This window comes from Panthera onca, chromosome D1, assembly GCF_046562875.1.
Source record: "Panthera onca isolate mPanOnc1 chromosome D1, mPanOnc1 haplotype 2, whole genome shotgun sequence".
Taxonomy (NCBI): domain Eukaryota; kingdom Metazoa; phylum Chordata; class Mammalia; order Carnivora; family Felidae; genus Panthera; species Panthera onca.
In genome coordinates, this window is record NC_138348.1 from 4343884 (window position 1) to 4359180 (window position 15297).

At 57.2% G+C, this 15297-nt stretch overlaps 2 protein-coding genes and 1 long non-coding RNA gene across 11 annotated transcripts in view; 2 read left to right on the forward strand and 1 right to left on the reverse strand.

Moving 5' to 3' along the window:
* CPT1A (carnitine palmitoyltransferase 1A) overlaps positions 1-8935 on the forward strand; it is a 55838-nt gene extending 46903 nt beyond the window's left edge. For 2 of the 3 annotated variants that reach the window (XM_078433776.2, XM_078433777.2), the window contains 5 exons: positions 3226-3360; positions 4794-4946; positions 5829-5942; positions 6181-6273; positions 7222-8935. In XM_078433776.2, the coding sequence (XP_078289902.1) occupies positions 3226-3360; positions 4794-4946; positions 5829-5942; positions 6181-6273; positions 7222-7308 (582 nt within the window). In that variant the 3' untranslated portion in view covers positions 7309-8935. The remainder of the gene's footprint in view (positions 1-3225; positions 3361-4793; positions 4947-5828; positions 5943-6180; positions 6274-7221) is intronic. The other variant, XR_013550291.2, reaches the window with a different exon arrangement.
* Positions 3886-4552, reverse strand: LOC145712461 (uncharacterized). The gene is made up of 3 exons (XR_014135279.1): positions 4373-4552; positions 4085-4279; positions 3886-3971 (listed from the first exon to the last, which is right to left on the reverse strand). It is a non-coding gene; the product is annotated as an uncharacterized LOC145712461 (long non-coding RNA).
* Positions 8936-10799: 1864 nt separating the features above from the next.
* Positions 10800-15297, forward strand: part of TESMIN (testis expressed metallothionein like protein) — a 41110-nt gene continuing 36612 nt past the window's right edge. For 5 of the 7 annotated variants that reach the window (XR_009602520.3, XR_009602519.3, XM_078433775.2 and 2 more), the window contains exons 1-3: positions 10888-11047; positions 11820-12365; positions 14066-14224. Coding sequence is in view for 5 of the 7 variants with exons in the window: in XM_078433775.2 (XP_078289901.2) it covers positions 11895-12365; positions 14066-14224 (630 nt within the window). In the remaining 2 variants the exon portion in view is untranslated. The other 2 variants (XM_060607497.3, XM_060607496.3) reach the window with 2 other exon arrangements.

The window sequence follows — 15297 nt, forward strand, 5'->3', positions numbered from 1 at the left end:
GCGTCGGGCTCTGTGCTGACGGCTCGGAGTCTGGAGCCTGCTTTGGATTCTGTCTCCCTCTCTCTGTGTCTCCCCCGCTAGCCCTCTGTCCCTCTCTCTCAATAAACATTAAAAAAAAATTTTTTTTTTAAAAAGGCAATACTCAGGGTTACGAAGGTAATCCGTTAATTAAAACGCACGTCAATATTAAACGTAAACTTGCGGTGCAGTAAATATAATGGAGCACTCAATTTTGAGCAGCAGGTCCAAAGCTAGTGTAGTTTTGAATTTTTTTTTTTTTTTTTAACGTTTATTTATTTTTGAGACCGAGAGAGACAGAGCATGAATGGGGGAGGGTCAGAGAGAGGGAGACACAGAATCTGAAACAGGCTCCGGGCTTTGAGCTGTCAGCACAGAGCCCGACGCGGGGCTCGAACTCACGGACCGCGAGATCGTGACCTGAGCCGAAGTCGGTCGCTCAACCGACTGAGCCACCCAGGCGCCCCCTAGTGTAGTTTTGAAGCAGTGATAAGCATAGATGATATTTTGGCATATCTGTAGCAACCATAATTTGTTGCGCAAACAGCTATGATTTTCTCTTCCAAGTCACGGGGGCCGTTCATAATGAGTGTGGTTTGTTGGCTGTGCTTCTAAATGCCGTATTTCAGTTTGAGGTTGGCAGAAACTAAAATGTATCTATTTTTCCCTTCCGAGTGACCACGTTCCCAAGGTTAGTAACCATTGGTCTGGTCCCCGTCTGCCCTTCCGACCTTCTCTATTGACTCATTCAGCTTCATTCACTCAGCTTTTGCCACGCTGGTCTTTTTGCTGCCTGGGAGTATGTCAAGCTCGTCCCTACCTCAGGGCCTTTGCACTTGCTCTCCGCTGGTAATTGCTGTTTCGGAGACAGAGCTGTGGTTGGTTCGGTCTCTGCCCAAGTGCCCCCGTCTCCTATTTAAAACAGCCGCCACCCCGTGGCCCTTCCGTCACCCTGCGTTATTTCTGTTCGGTGCGCCTGTCACCGTGTTACATTATGTATATCACCCGTTTCTCCCGCTAGAACGCTTGCCCCTTGAGGGCAGGGACACAACCCGTCTCGTGCCAGGAACGCGGCAGCCGCAAGGAAGAAGCATCCGCAAACGAGTCATGACTGATTGAATGAACACACAGGGCAGCGGTCCTGTGTTTAGTCTGTGGCTATTTGCCTCCTGCTTTGGGGTCATGTTTATTTTTCATTTAGACGCTAGAGGTGAAAATCCCCCCGAGTGCCACCACCAGCCTGAACACTGAGCCCGGGGCAGCCGTCCCAGGGTGTGACAGGTTTGTGTTCTTGCCCCGTGCATGTTAGTGTCTTCACAGACTTCTGGTCCTGCTCGTTAGAAACTGGAGGCGTCCGCGGGGGGCGAGCGGCCGCTGTCCCGGGGGTGGCAGGTTGAGCGGGGCTCCCGGCGTAACCCGGCTGGTGACCCCGAGCGCACTAATGCTCGATGCGTTTGCCGGGACGTTTAGGGGGTCGTTTAAAAAACTGTGGGTACCTTGCATGGCCGTGCTGACCACTCACGATTGAGGTTTGATGTTGGAAAGTGGGCCTCACAGAAGTCGTTGCCTCGTGGAGCCCAAGCTAACTTGTGTTAAATGACTAAAATGCCACATTTACCCTCTTTGCCCGGATCTCCTTCTCTTCCTTCCCTCCTCCCTGCCCGCGGCTGGATCACGTGCCCCTTGGCGCCCCTTGGAACCCGCAGCTGGCAGCGAGTTCGCTGAAAGGCGTGTTTGCTAAGATCGCCCGGACCCCGTTTGCTTGTTACTCTTCTCTGTACCCCACACACACCGGCATGGGGGGCAGCGTGGAAGCCTTCCGTGTGGGCAAGTGCCAGCCACCGAAGGTGGATCGTCACAGGCCTCCTGGCCTGTGTTCCCCACCCCGTGGCCTGCTCGCCTGTCTCTTCGCAGGCAGGACTGGGGGAGGGACAGAGCCCCGAAGGCCGCTCACAGGCACGGCCCGCGCTCCGGGAGGCTCAGCCTGGACTCTGGCTCTGGGTTTGTGTGACATTGTCAGCTGGTCGCAGGGCCCCCTCCGTCACGTTGGGGTCGCCCGGGCCCGAGCGCCCGGCGCTGTTGTCCGCTCAGGAATTATTTGGGTCCACAAAGTGCCGTTGGCCGCTTTCCCGTCCATATTGGGAATCGGCGCGTCCTCGAGCTGGCCTGGCGGCCACGGGCACTTTGCAAGCGATTTCCTCTCGCGGCGCATGCTCTCCTTGGACCCCGTCCTTGTGCACCACCTGCCGCTTCCACCTGGAGCCCCTGCCGTGCCATCATCTGTCCCTTCCAGGGTCTCCGCCTCTGTCACCCCAGCCCCCTTGCGGTCCCTGACGACAGCGTTCCTGGACCCCACGGGGCCTCTGCCCGTCCTGCCCTCCCCGTCCCCTCCCCTGGGCTTGGTCTCCCCGGCCTGTTGCCGTCCTCCCCGATCTCGTCCCGTGGCCCCAGGCACAGCAGAACCACCCCCGGCTCCGGCCGGCTCTCCGCCCGCTGGGCCCCGCACCCAAGAGGCTGGTGTGGCCGGAGATGAACCCCAGAGTGCTGGCCGCTCCCCTTCACGGCGCTGAGTGGCTGACTCTGGCAGACCCCCGGGCAGCCACTCTCTGTTCCGCGCCCCCTCTCTCTGGCTCTCAGCGCCTCCCTCCCCCGTCGGCAGGCCAGCCTTCTTCGTGTTCACTGGAAAAATGAGAGCATCCCAATGAGACCTCAAGAGCACGGCCGCCCCCCTCTGCTTCGTCTCCCCTCCCGCCCTGGCCACCTGCCCTCCTTGTGGGGGACATCACTCCTCACCTGTCCCTTCTCAACTGGGTCATCGTCACCGTCATGCAGACATGGTGGAATGTTCCCTGCCAACACCTTGTGTCTTTTAATAATTTGCCCGAACGTCTCCTTGCCCCGTGTTCCTCCCATAAATGTGTCTGCACTTGGGGCGGCGGGGGGGGGGGGGGGGGGGGTGTGCGTGAAGCTCAGGAAATCGCGTCATGGCATCGGTTGCACCCGGAAACGGAACCTGGGCTACCCAGAACCTGACCTCCCCCGCCCCCAGCCCTTTGCAAAGCTAACGACGTCTCCGTCTGCCTGCTGCACAGCCCCGTGTGAATGAAGACTGACGTTGACTAAAAGCTAAAGCCGACCTGTCCCTTCTTGTGCATCAGAGTCCGTCCGCCTGCCCTGCCTCGTATGAAAGTTCTCTTCCTTTCCCAGGACATGGGCAAGTTCTGCCTCACGTACGAGGCCTCCATGACCCGGCTCTTCCGAGAGGGGAGGACGGAGACCGTGCGTTCCTGCACCACGGAGTCGTGCAACTTTGTGCTCGCCATGGTGGACCCCACCCAGACGGTAACGTGGCGCCGGGCTGGGGACGCTTTGGGGCTGACCCGCGAGCCTCTGCAGGGGGAGCCGTGTTCAGCTTCTCCTCCTCCTTTCAGGGGAACCGGGCGTGGTCGGGACGCGCACGGAGAGGTTAACGTTTGTGTCCCTTCCGTAACGTCCTACAGCTTGGACTCCCTGAGTCTAAGTTAGGCTCGCACCCGGCACGGGCAGGCAGGACAGAACAAGGGGCTGGGTGCAGACGCGGGGACCGGGCCACGGGAGCCTTCCGCTCGGGGTTACGGGAGCCCGCTGCCCACGCCGAAGCCCCCCGCCCGGGCCCGGGGCTCCGGTTGTCCGTATGCTGCCTTTGAGAATCTGGCAGTGGCCTGGGAACTGTTAGGGCAGTTCGTTTTCGCAGCCGAGGATCGGAGACTCCGGTGAATTCCATAGGCTGCTGGGCCACACAACCGGGACGTGGCCGAGGCCAGATCTGTGCCCAGAGCGCAGGCGTGCACTGCTGGTGGCCCGGGAGACATTGGCCGGGGCCCTTGCTCTGCCCTCGCCCTGCCCACTCCGCTCCGCCCTACTCTGCCCTGCTCTGCCCTGTCCTACTCTACTCTGCTCCACTCTGCCCTACTCTGCCCTGCCCTGCTCTGCCCTGCCCTGCCCTACCCTGTCTGCTCTGCCCTGCCTGCCCTGTCCTACTGTACTCGGTTCTGCTCTGCCCTACTCTGCTCTGTCCTGCTCTGACCTGCCCTACCCTGTCTGCTCTGCCCTACTCTGCCCTGCCTGCCCTGTCCTACTCTGCTCCGCTCTGCCCTACTCTGCCCTGCCCTGTCTGCTCTGCCCTACTCTGCCCTGTCCTACTCTACTCTGCTCCGCTCTGCCCTACTCTGCCCTGCCCTGCTCTGCCCTGCCCTACCCTACCCTGTCTGCTCTGCCCTGCCTGCCCTGTCCTACTGTACTCGGTTCTGCTCTGCCCTACTCTGCCCTGCCTGCCCTGTCCTACTCTGCTCTGCTCTGCCCTACTCTGCCCTGCCTGCCCTGTCCTACTCTACTCTGCTCTGCTCTGCTCTACCCTACTCTGCTCTGTCCTGCTCTGACCTGCTTGCCCTGTTCTGCCCTACACGGCCCTGCCCCGCCCCGCTCTGCTCTGGTGAAACTGTTCCCGAGAACAAAGGCTTCTGATTCTTTGGAAGGACATCAGTAGGCACGAGCAAGGTGATGCCGGGCTGGCTGCACACAGGACCACGATACCTCTCCTGTCGTGCGCCCCCTGCGGTTTCTGAGCCGCCCTTTCGGTGGCACAAGGTGGGGCTTCTGCCCCGGCACGCCCCTCCCGAGACCCCCGTTTCTCGGGCCATCGGACCCTTGGAGGGAAGGGCCGTTGCTTGCGTCCCAGAGCCGACTTAGGCCCCGCCCCCCGCACAACTCGCATCTCCTCACCCCTCCTCGCTTAGGTTGAGCAGAGGCTCAAGTTGTTCAAGGTCGCCTCCGAGAAGCACCAGCACCTGTACCGCCTGGCGATGACTGGCTCCGGGATCGACCGTCACCTCTTCTGTCTCTACGTGGTGTCCAAGTACCTGGCCGTGGATTCCCCCTTCCTGAAGGAGGTGAGTGTGGCTGCCAGCGGCCGCTCGGCCAGGCACGCTGGCTACCCCCAGACTAAGTCGGTGCAGCCTTGCAAGTGGGACGGGGCCTCACAAACGGGCGCTCGAGCTGAACGGTCATCACAGTGTCAGATCCGAGCTGTGCTTTCAGTGCCGTGTCCCTTCAGTCCCCGGGAATACTTGGTGTCACATTTAACCCTCCTGACCCCCCCCTCCCCCCCCCGACGCCGGTGACCTCGAGCACGGAGCATGGAGTGATGAGCTCTTGTATGTATCACCCTCGTTTGTAATGGAGTGTAATTTTGAGTTATAAAATTTAATTGTTAACAATGCCATGTTTAACAGGCAACTCGAAGACTGCCTGCGAATTTGCTTCCGGGCAGCACAGCCCCCTTTCCGAATCTTAGTTAATGTATCCGCTCCCTTTTCTGCTGGTGCTGCCCATCCCCCAACCATCCGGGTGCCCTCATCTGCCCCAGGCCTTCTCTGCGCACATACTGCCCCCAGACAGCCGGGCCTTCAGGGCCGCAGACCTGTGGCGTCCGTGACCACCCAGACACCGAGCAAGCCTTTTCCTTCTCCAGTGGGCCTTCCTGTCTCAGGGACAGAAGAGGACGGTACAGGGAGAAGTGTCACGGGAGAGACGCCTGGGTGTTAAGCATCTGACTTTGGCTCAGGTCATGATCTCACGGTTCATGGGTTCGAGCCCCGCACCGGGCTCTGTGCTGACAGCGCGGAGCCTGGGGCCTCCTTCAGATTCTGTGCCTCCCCCTTTCTCTGCCCCTCCCCCACTTGTGCTCTGTCTCTCTCTTTCTCTCAAAAATAAACATTAAAAACATTTCTTAAAAATGCGCCATGAGAGAATCTCCTTGTGGTCTTCAACAGGTCTTATCGGAGCCTTGGAGATTATCAACCAGCCAGACCCCTCAGCAGCAGGTAGAGCTGTTCGATTTGGAGAAGAATCCAGAGTACGTGTGCAGCGGAGGGGGCTTTGGGCCGGTAAGTGACTGAGCGTGATGTACACAGAGGTGCAGGTCGGGGACAGGACGCGCCCTCCCGTCCGCCTCTGCTTCAGGTCTTCCACACGCCCCTCCTTACCTTGTCGGGCACCGCTGTAGAGGAATTCTGCAGGGTGGTAATGCAGGTGTTAATGCCAGTCTTGTATGGAAAAATGTTAGTCCCGTTTTCACATCATCTCCTTTCCCGAGGTTCAGCTGAAACTTGCCTTGCTCTGTAGGTTGCGGACGATGGGTATGGGGTGTCCTACATCCTCGTGGGCGAGAACCTCATCAACTTCCACGTATCTTCCAAATTCTCCTGCCCTGAGACCGTAAGTACGAAACAGGGCCCCCTTTTCTAAAGATGGGGTATTTTTACGGCCTTCTTTCTAATTTGACGGAAGTGTTTTTCCTCACTTTGATGGAAAAGACCAGTTCACCTGTATACTTTTACTTGCCTTGGACTTTGTTTCAAATAAATGAATTTAAAAATTCTCTTAACCCAAGTTTTTCAGTTTACTTGAGAGAGAGAGAGAGAGAGAGAGAGAGAGAGAGAGAGAATCCCAAGCAGCCTCTGTGCTAATAGTGTGGAGCCCGATGCGGAGCTTGAACCCACGAACCATGAGATCACAACCTGAGCCAAAACAAGAGTGGGATGCATAACGAGCTGAGCCACCCAGGCGCTCCTCTCTCAACCTAATTAACTTAAAAAATTAAAAAAAAATTTTTTTAATGTTTATTTTTGAGAGAGACAGAGTGTGAGCGGGGGAGGGGCAGAGAGCGAGGGAGACACAGAATCCGCAGCAGGCTCCGGGCTCCGAGCCGTCAGCACAGAGCCAGACGTGGGGCTTGAACTCACAAACTGTGAGGTCACGACCTGAGCCGAAGTTGGACGCTTAACCGACTGAGCCACGCTGGAGCCCCCTATCCTTGTCTCTATGCTTCCTTTCCACGGGGAAAGCAACGCCTGAAAGCAATGCCAAGTGCCCTGTTAGCAGAGAGGACTGGAATTCATTTACTTATCATGTTTTATGTAACGTGTTGCCATGAGGGGAGGCCTTCCAGCAAAAGCACACCCACACATGCACACGGCCGGTTATCTGCGCAAACCCTCAGCCTGTCTCTAGGACGCATGACGTAGTGATGAAGCCATAAAGTCAGAGCTTCGAGAACTGGCAAAGAGGAATGTTTGCAAGGAAGGGGCCGTTTGTAAGTGGCTCGTGGTGTGGGATTTCCGCGTCGTAACGTGTGTTTTTCCGGTTTTTGTTTTTGAACGCCAGGACTCGCATCGCTTTGGGAAGCACCTGAAACAGGCCATGACTGACATCATCGGTTTGTTTGGGTTCAGCTGCAACTCCAGAAAGTAATCCCACGAGAGCCACCGTGAAGGAAAACGAGCTCTGCTGATAAAAAACCAAATGAAAAGTAGCTGTTGCTCCTGATTATAGTTCGGGGTGAAAAATCGCTCAAGAAACCCAGAAGTTTTCCTTCCCGCCCGGGGTTTGGTGGTGTTGTTTCCTAGAACAGCCGTCTTCACCCTGTGAAGTATAATCCCACTACTTCCTGGCAGGTCCTGACTTTGGGAATGTTTGATAAGGTGCCCCCCCCCCCCCCCCCCCCGAAAGTTTATGCAGCCACACTGCGTTTATATACAGGATAAAAATCTGGTTGAGCTAGTTAAGGGACTAGTGGGGTTGTGACTTCACCCGTGGGAAATGACAGTGGCACGTTTCCTCGGTGGGGACCGAATACCTGGTCCTTAACGGGCATTTACTTTTTTATCGGAGCTTTTTTTTGTGCAGAGAGAGAAGCGTTCCAGGCAGAGGTGTTAGACTGTTCGTAGTCGACGCATGTATAATGCACTAATGGAAGCCTTGTGCTTTGGGAACCAGTTTTGTGTCCCTGTGGGTAGTAACTCTGTCCCCGTCTGGCTTGGTAGTCTGTGTGTGCCTCTCCGTGTCTGAAGCGAGTTAGCATCCCGTATTCTGTAGTTTTTACTGACCCTGCAAGTCTTCAAACCCAGTGCCTTAAAAACGCGAGGCCCTAACGAAAGGGAGACCGTAGGAAAGACGTGCTCTGCAGACCTTCAGGTGGAATGGTGAGCGTCTTACTCCTTTCTCGTTTACGGAGCGGATAACCCTGTAAATAAGCGCTTCCTGTGGCTTCCCTACCCCTAGAAAGACCAGTTTCCTTGGGAGGGCAGCTGGCCTAGAGCCCTCTCTTCGGCCCGCCTTCCTTGCATCATTAAGCGACAAAAGAAAGAGTGTGCGTGTGTCAGAAACGGGGAGCGAGGGAGATCGTGACCAGGTGTGACGCGTCTGCCGTAGTCACTGAAGAATAAAAAGGTACAAGACGTGCCTCGGGATTACTGCTTCCCCGGGCTGACGGCAAGGAGGGCGTGACGTTGACCACTGACGAAGGAAAACAAAAGCTCAAGAAACGGGAAGAGTGACCTCAGAAGGGTCAGGACAGTGCAGCACCTGGAGGCCCCGGGCGTGCTTTCTAACCCCACCTGGGGAGGGAGGACCCCTCTCCTCTCCAGCCGAGATGCGGGGAGACGGGAACAGGAGGCCACGCCATCTCGGTGACCCGCCACGCGTCACCGGTGACAGGTGCTAAGTTTAACGTAGCCTATCCTTCGGGTGGGAGTGCCTTTATGGAGAGAGTCTGATTGACCACAAAGCGATTATGCACTGAATCGTCTTCCGTATTTAATGTAACCCTTAAGGATCATGGAATGAAATGACCCACTGCCTCTGGGCGGTAGTGACAGGCTCAGCTGTCCCGTTTTTAAAACTGTGTATTTATTTTTCTGACCACTTTGCTCCGGTCGGGCTTGCTTCTGTAAAGAGTCGTGCACTCCAGTGATACAATGGCCAGGCTGAACTGTTGGAGGAGACAGGGCGCTTGCTTGCAGAGCACATGTATTTATGTATGTGTTTTCATGCAAAATTCCCACCTACGTGGGCCAAAGAGGTTTTTTTTTTTTTTTTTTTTTTTGCTCTTAAAAGCAAGAAGAAATGAAAACAGGCCAAAAAACCACACAAAACAAAAACAAAACTAAGATGAAAACCAACAACTATGGTAACAAACCCTCGTGTTCATCTGGTTCACAGTCAAGGAGGTGGGGGGTGGGGAATAGCGTGCCCCGGGTGGGCACGGCTTCCAATCACGGGGGCATCGGCGACTGTCACAGCCACCTAAATCCTGCACTATTGACCGGACAAGTCTGCATTCCCTTCGCGTTCGCATGTGAATTTGAATGTTGACCCGTAGCACTTAATTAATACCTATTTGGGCTTGTCTCTCAGGTTTAAATATTTCCAGTGTAATTACCTGTCGTTAACCAGTGCAGTTATCAATGCAATTTTATATTTCCTGGAAGAAAGGAGAGTGGGTTTTTATTGTACATGTTGCAAGGAGGAGGGAAGAGTATTACGTATTTAATTTAACGTGGAATAAGCCATAGTCTTTTCTTAAAGGAGCTGTGGTTTGAATTTGTTACCTTGGGCTGTCCGTTGCATGTAAATACAATATGCTCTTTTGGATGTAAATCTTAGAAATGCAGGATGAATGTTATCATTAATAAAACATTAATCCCAGTGTTTGCTCCTGGCTCTTCCCTTATGTTGATAAGGAGGCTATGAGTCAGGGACGAAGGAAGAAGTCAGGCCCTGGAGACAGAGGTGAGGGGTTTGTGCCGATGGCCTGGCTTGGGCAGAGTGCACATCACAAGATGCACGGGCCTCGCTGAGAAAGGAAGCTGCTGTGGGCCGTGGGTTTCTATTCTTCATCCCTTTATGCGTTCCCTTCCCGCCCCCACGCCTGGAAGTGTCCTTCGTATAGTAGGTGCTCAACAAATATCTGTTCGGTGAATGCACGAATTCGTTTTCTCAGTAGTCTTTGAGTGCCTATTGCGTGCAAAGCTCTGCTCGGTAGAGCGGGGGCCCCACCAGGTTCTGGCGGTGGTGGAGATCGGATCCAGTGGGGGGAGGAGAGAACCAAGACAGCCGTTCAAAGGACCCTTGGTGTCCCAAGGCAGACGAGAGGGTCATGAGTAGGGGGACGTAGCTGGCTCAAACAGGAGGTGGAGTTGGGCCCAGGCCTGAGGAACAAGATGGCTCTGGCTTTGGCTGACCCAGCCGGGCCGGCATTACATCTAGGAGTGTTCCAGAGCCTCTGGGTCTTTGAGTCTGGCTGGCTGGTGACTCACACAGGTGGCTGCGTACGCCTGGTGATCAGAGCTGCTCGATGCGAATGTCTGTCACGAGAGAGTGAAGGGCAGGGCCTCACCGGCTGATGTGCTTGGTCACAGGCTCTTCGAGCTCTTAGCTGTTGTTCGCATCGGCTGCCTTCCAGATCCCTACAGTTCGGGAAGCCCCACTGCGTTCTCAGCCCTGCCCCGAACTCCGCTGAACTTCATTGTGGTGTGATTATTTCAGCCATAAAAGGAGAGTAAGCTCATCGACACGTGCCCGTGTCAGTGAGGCCCTGGAGAGGGCTGGAAAGATACACAAGCCGACTTCAGCATCCCCTTTGGGGACTGGCGTGGTGCTTCAGGAAACTTCAGCTCCATTTGTAATGTTTAAATATTTCAGTAGGAGAGATTATGTATTATTCACTTAAGGAAAAAAAAAATCTACCTTAATTTTGATCTGAACAAGTCAGACGGGTCTGAGGGCCTCAGTTTCTCCCTGTGAGCCTGGCGCTGCGGACCCCGGGAGCCCCGGCCCTCACCCCTCCCCGCCTCCGACCCCGCAGCAGCCGGCCCCGCCCCCTCCTGACGCACCCGCAGCTCGGCTCCGCCCACGCAGCGGCCCCGCCCACCGCTGCCCAGCCCCGTTCCCTGTCCCAACCGCCAACGGCCACGGGCACGGGAGGGGCCCGCTCGCCCCGCCCCGCATCCTGGATCCGCGCTCCCGCAGCCCCCGCGGCCCCAGGTGCGTCCCCCTGAAGAGGCGTGAGCCCGCGCCCCCTCCGACAACTGAAACGTCAGGCGACATCGATATCCCCGCGGTCCCCGGGCCCGGCCTAGGGGCCCGCAGGAGGGGAGAGGGACCGTGGGTCCCCTAGTGAGGGCCTCGGAGACCGCGGGGCCCCTCCCGGGTCAGCCCCACGGAGACGGGGGTACTTCTCTCGGGCCAGGCCCTCGGGGACGGGGGGACCTCTCCTGGGTCAGCCCCTCGGGGATGGGGGTACCTTTTTCGGGCCAAGCCTTCGGGGACAGGGGTACCTCTCCCGGGTCAGCCCCTCGGGGACGGGGGGACCTCTCTAGGGTCAGCCCCTCGGGGATGGGGGCACCTGTCGGGTCAGACCCTTGGGGAGTGGTGGGATCCCTCCCCAGTCAGCCCGTCGGGGATGGAGGGACCTCTCCCTGGTCAGGCCCTTGGGGACAGGGGGATCTCTCTCGGGTCATCCCCTCGGGGATGGTGGTACCTCTCCTGGGTCAGCACCTTGGGAACCATGGGGCCCCTCCCCGATCAGCCCCTTGGGGACTGGGGTACCTCTCCCAGGTCAGCCCCTCGGGGACGGGGGTACCTGTCGGGTCAGACCCTCGGGGACGGGTGGGACCCCTCCCCAGTCAGCCCCTCGGGGATGGAGGGACCTCTTCCTGGTCAGGCCCTCGGGGATGGGGGGACCTCTCTCGGGTCAGCCCCTCGGGGACAGAGGGACCCCTCCCCGGTCAGGCCCTCAGGGACGGGGGGGGGGGAGGAGGGACCTCTCTCGGGTCAGCCCCTTGGGGACGGGGGGGACCTTTCTCGGGTCAGGCCCTTAGGGATGGGGGGACCTCTCCCGGGTCAGGCCCTGCGTGGGGGATGGAGGGACCCCCGGGGTCAGGGCGGGGCCGCACCCCCCTCACCTGGCCATGTGTGTGCAGGTGCTTGGCTCCCGGCCGGATTGCGTGCGGCGAGGGGTACAGGGCGACGCCCGGCCGGAGGTCCCCTCAGCAGACATGGAGGAGGCCCCTCTGCTTGGCGGGATGTCCAGTCCCGAGGAGATGGTGACAGACCTTTTCAGCGCAGACAGTCCGTTTGTTTCCGAAAACCTCACCCTGAGAGCCCCGGTGGTGGTGAAGCACGAGGAGGGCGAGTTCCACATGTTTCAAGACGCGTACCTGAGCCCCGCGGACCCCACGGAGCCCCTCCTGCACGCGTTCAGCCCCCCGCTGCAGGCGGACTGTGAGACCCGGGGCAAAGCGGAGCTGGCGGGGGGCGACCACACCCAGGAGATGCTGGCGGAGTACCCCGGCCTCCCCGACCTCAGCCCCCTGGAAGACGCCGTCCTGCCCGTGGCCCCGCAGCCGCAGGCCTACAACGTCCACTTCCTGTCCTCCCTGCTGGCCCCGCACAGGAGTCCCGCCGTCCTGCCCCTGGGCGCCTGGGCCAGGGAAGGAGCCGCCCACCCCGGTGTCCGGGTGATTCCAGTAAGATCCATGTGGGAAAAAGGCTCTGTCACCCTGTCCCAGACAGAGTGACACTGGTCGTCCCAAGACCCCCCCCCCCCCCAAGCCTTTCGTAGCGTCCCCGGTTGGATTCACGCCTTCAACTGAGCGCCCCGCTCTGGAAGCCGGGTGGCGGCTCCCCAGCGAGCCATTCTGCCCGGAGGAGAGTCGGGTCCTGGGGCCCTGGTTCCAAGGTGGGCTAACGCTGCAGAGAGCACAGGGCAGCAGAGGGAAGGAGCCAGGCAGCACGTCGTCCTGGGCCCTGTTGCTGTCACTGGCTTTAGGAAAGAGGCCCCTGTTGACGTTAGTGTTAATAGTGCCTGTGAAAAGTGCAGTGTGGTTGAGTTTTCATGGAATCGTGGAATCAAAATGTGAGAGCTGCTTTCTGCTGCTAAGGGGCTGTTCCTCGGGCACATGTAACACGAATCCCAGTTTACATAAACTCCCTGTTAATTGTCAGCCGACCGCCCCCTTTTAGAACCACTGGTGATTTCTGCTTTGTTCTTGCCGAAAGGAAACAAGTCAGTTTTTAAAGGCAACGAAGGATCCCGAGGAAATGTGTGCTGCCCCCTAAAGGGACCTAGTTTGGAAAGTCACTGTGTTCTCGGCAAATTTTAGGAAGAATCCTCCTGGTTTTGGAATAGCGAAATCTGATGGCAATTTCTTTAACCACTGAGTCTTTTGTTTAAAATGTTTTTATTTTATTTATTTTTTTATTCTTGAGTGAGAGACAGAGTGTGAGTGGGGAAAGGGCAGAGAGAGAGAGGGAGACACTGAATCGGAAGCAGGCTCCAGGCTCCGAGCTGTCGGCACAGAGCCCCACGTGGGGCTCGAACTCACGGACCGCGAGATCATGCCCTGAGCCGAAGTCGGACGTGTAACCGACTGAGCCTTCCAGGGTCCCCAGGAGTCTTTTTGGTTTTTAAATTGCATTGATTTTCAGTGGTACCCCTGGCATTTTGCCCCCTCTCTGGTGGTGGTGCCCCGTGCCACTGAGTGGGCAGTTGTTACCGCGTGTGGCTTGGAGACACGGTTGGCAGTTGCCCCTGACCTCAGTGTTTCCTGTTAGTGATCGTCCTGCCACGCAGTCAGGAGAGCACTACTGTGTAATTGTAAGTTCGGCCGTAAATGCGTTCTCAACATTACTGAAACATCAGCGGGGATCGTGGGCGTCTCGAGAAAAAACAAAACAAAATAGTCAACTGAAACATTAAATACAACCTGATGAGCACGCTCTAAGAACGGGGAGAAAGGGGCAGCCTTTGAGGCCATTTTGAGGGAGGTCCCACAGGGCTGTCAGCTCCTTTACAGGGTGGGGGGCCGTCCAGCAGCTCCAGGGGCACCCCGGCCAGCCGGGAAGTCCTTACGACGTGTGTTTGAAACAGCATGAGCGCCGCCTCGAAATCACAGCCCCACACCCGGGGTACCTCAGTCGAGGGCAGAGGGTCTCAGTCCTCCGGGTCCTTACTCCCCAGCGACGCTGGTCAGATGGCTCATCGCACCCCCCCCCACCCCCTCACCCCTTGCCCCCCATAGGGAGAATGACAGTGAGGGGCAGAAGGAAAGGGAAGGGCTCTCTTTACTTTAAAAAACGCAACTTCCACAGAGAATTTTCCGTATTATGCAGCCATGAACCCCTGTGTCCACGGTGTGATCTCTAAAATAAAAATTGCTTTTTTTAGGTGGAAATAAAGGAAGCCGGTGGCGCAGTTATAAGTAACAACCCAGAGGAGGCAACTTTTCAGAACGCCCTTGGCCCCGAACCCTGTCACACGTTTGAGTCATCCCAGGAAGCAGAGGAGGCCGCCGGCTGCTCTCTCAAGAAAGACTCTAACCCAATGGTAACGATGCCAAAGAAATGTGTCTAACGGGATCTTAAACGTTTGACTCCGATCGTCGCCAAGTCAACAGGAGTCGTTGATTTCATCCTGTTTACTTGTCGACCCCGCCTTTTTGGCTGTCTCATCTCGCAGAAGAGGGACGTAATTAGGACCTTGCTAGGGCTCCGTTCGTCTCCAAGATCCTCCTTGCCCGGGTCGTAGCAGACCAGACAAAGGTCAGGGCGTTGCCGCGTTGCCAAGGAGGGTAACCGCAAGTCCCCTCGGCCAGTGCAGACCCCGGGGGTGGCCCAGGGACCGGGGAGCCTGCAGAGCCCTGTGGTTGGGCGGGCGGTGCTGGGGTTCCGGGGTGGCTGTTTCCCTTCCTGCCTGCCCCCACATTCCTAATAATGCCAAGTAATACTCGCATGACTGTGGTTTATGTGCTGGTGTTACTTTGTATTTCCATTTAATCCTCCTGTCAACTCTGTAGGGGAGACATAATTTTTATCTACGTTTCACGGTTCAGCAAACAGAGATGCTACGTGGTGTGCTTGCCAATGGTACATCTGGGACTCCGGGTCTCCGTGTGGTGAGGCCTCCGGAGGGAGGGGAGCCCGAGGATCAGGGCCCGCCTGTTCCTCTAGCAAAGAGTCCAAGGAACCAGAGACAGAGATTGCCTTCTCCGTGGTGGCTCTTTATTCTGAGAAAGGAGGCCTAAGCTCTAAGGCACAGACTTGAACTAGGAAACACTTGAAAATGAGCTCATCACAGACCCGAGCTTAGCTGGGGCACACACTAGCCCCTGCCTCTCTGTGGTTTTACTCAGGCCCACGCGTTCTGAGAGCAGAGCTTTCCCAGGATGCCCGGACCAGGCGAGCAGGATGGGAACTCTTCCAGTGCTGCCCGACGACCAAGTAGCCTGGGCACGCTCCTGGGGGGGACACGGCAGAGCCTGGGAGAGCCCACTCTGGGCATTTCCCCCAGTTTTGTGCACCTGTGTGTGTGTGTGGGGGGGGGGGGGGCTAGGGCTTTATCCTCTGAATACAAATAAAATTCCAACGAAACATGAATACCGGCCACTTAGCCGATGTCAG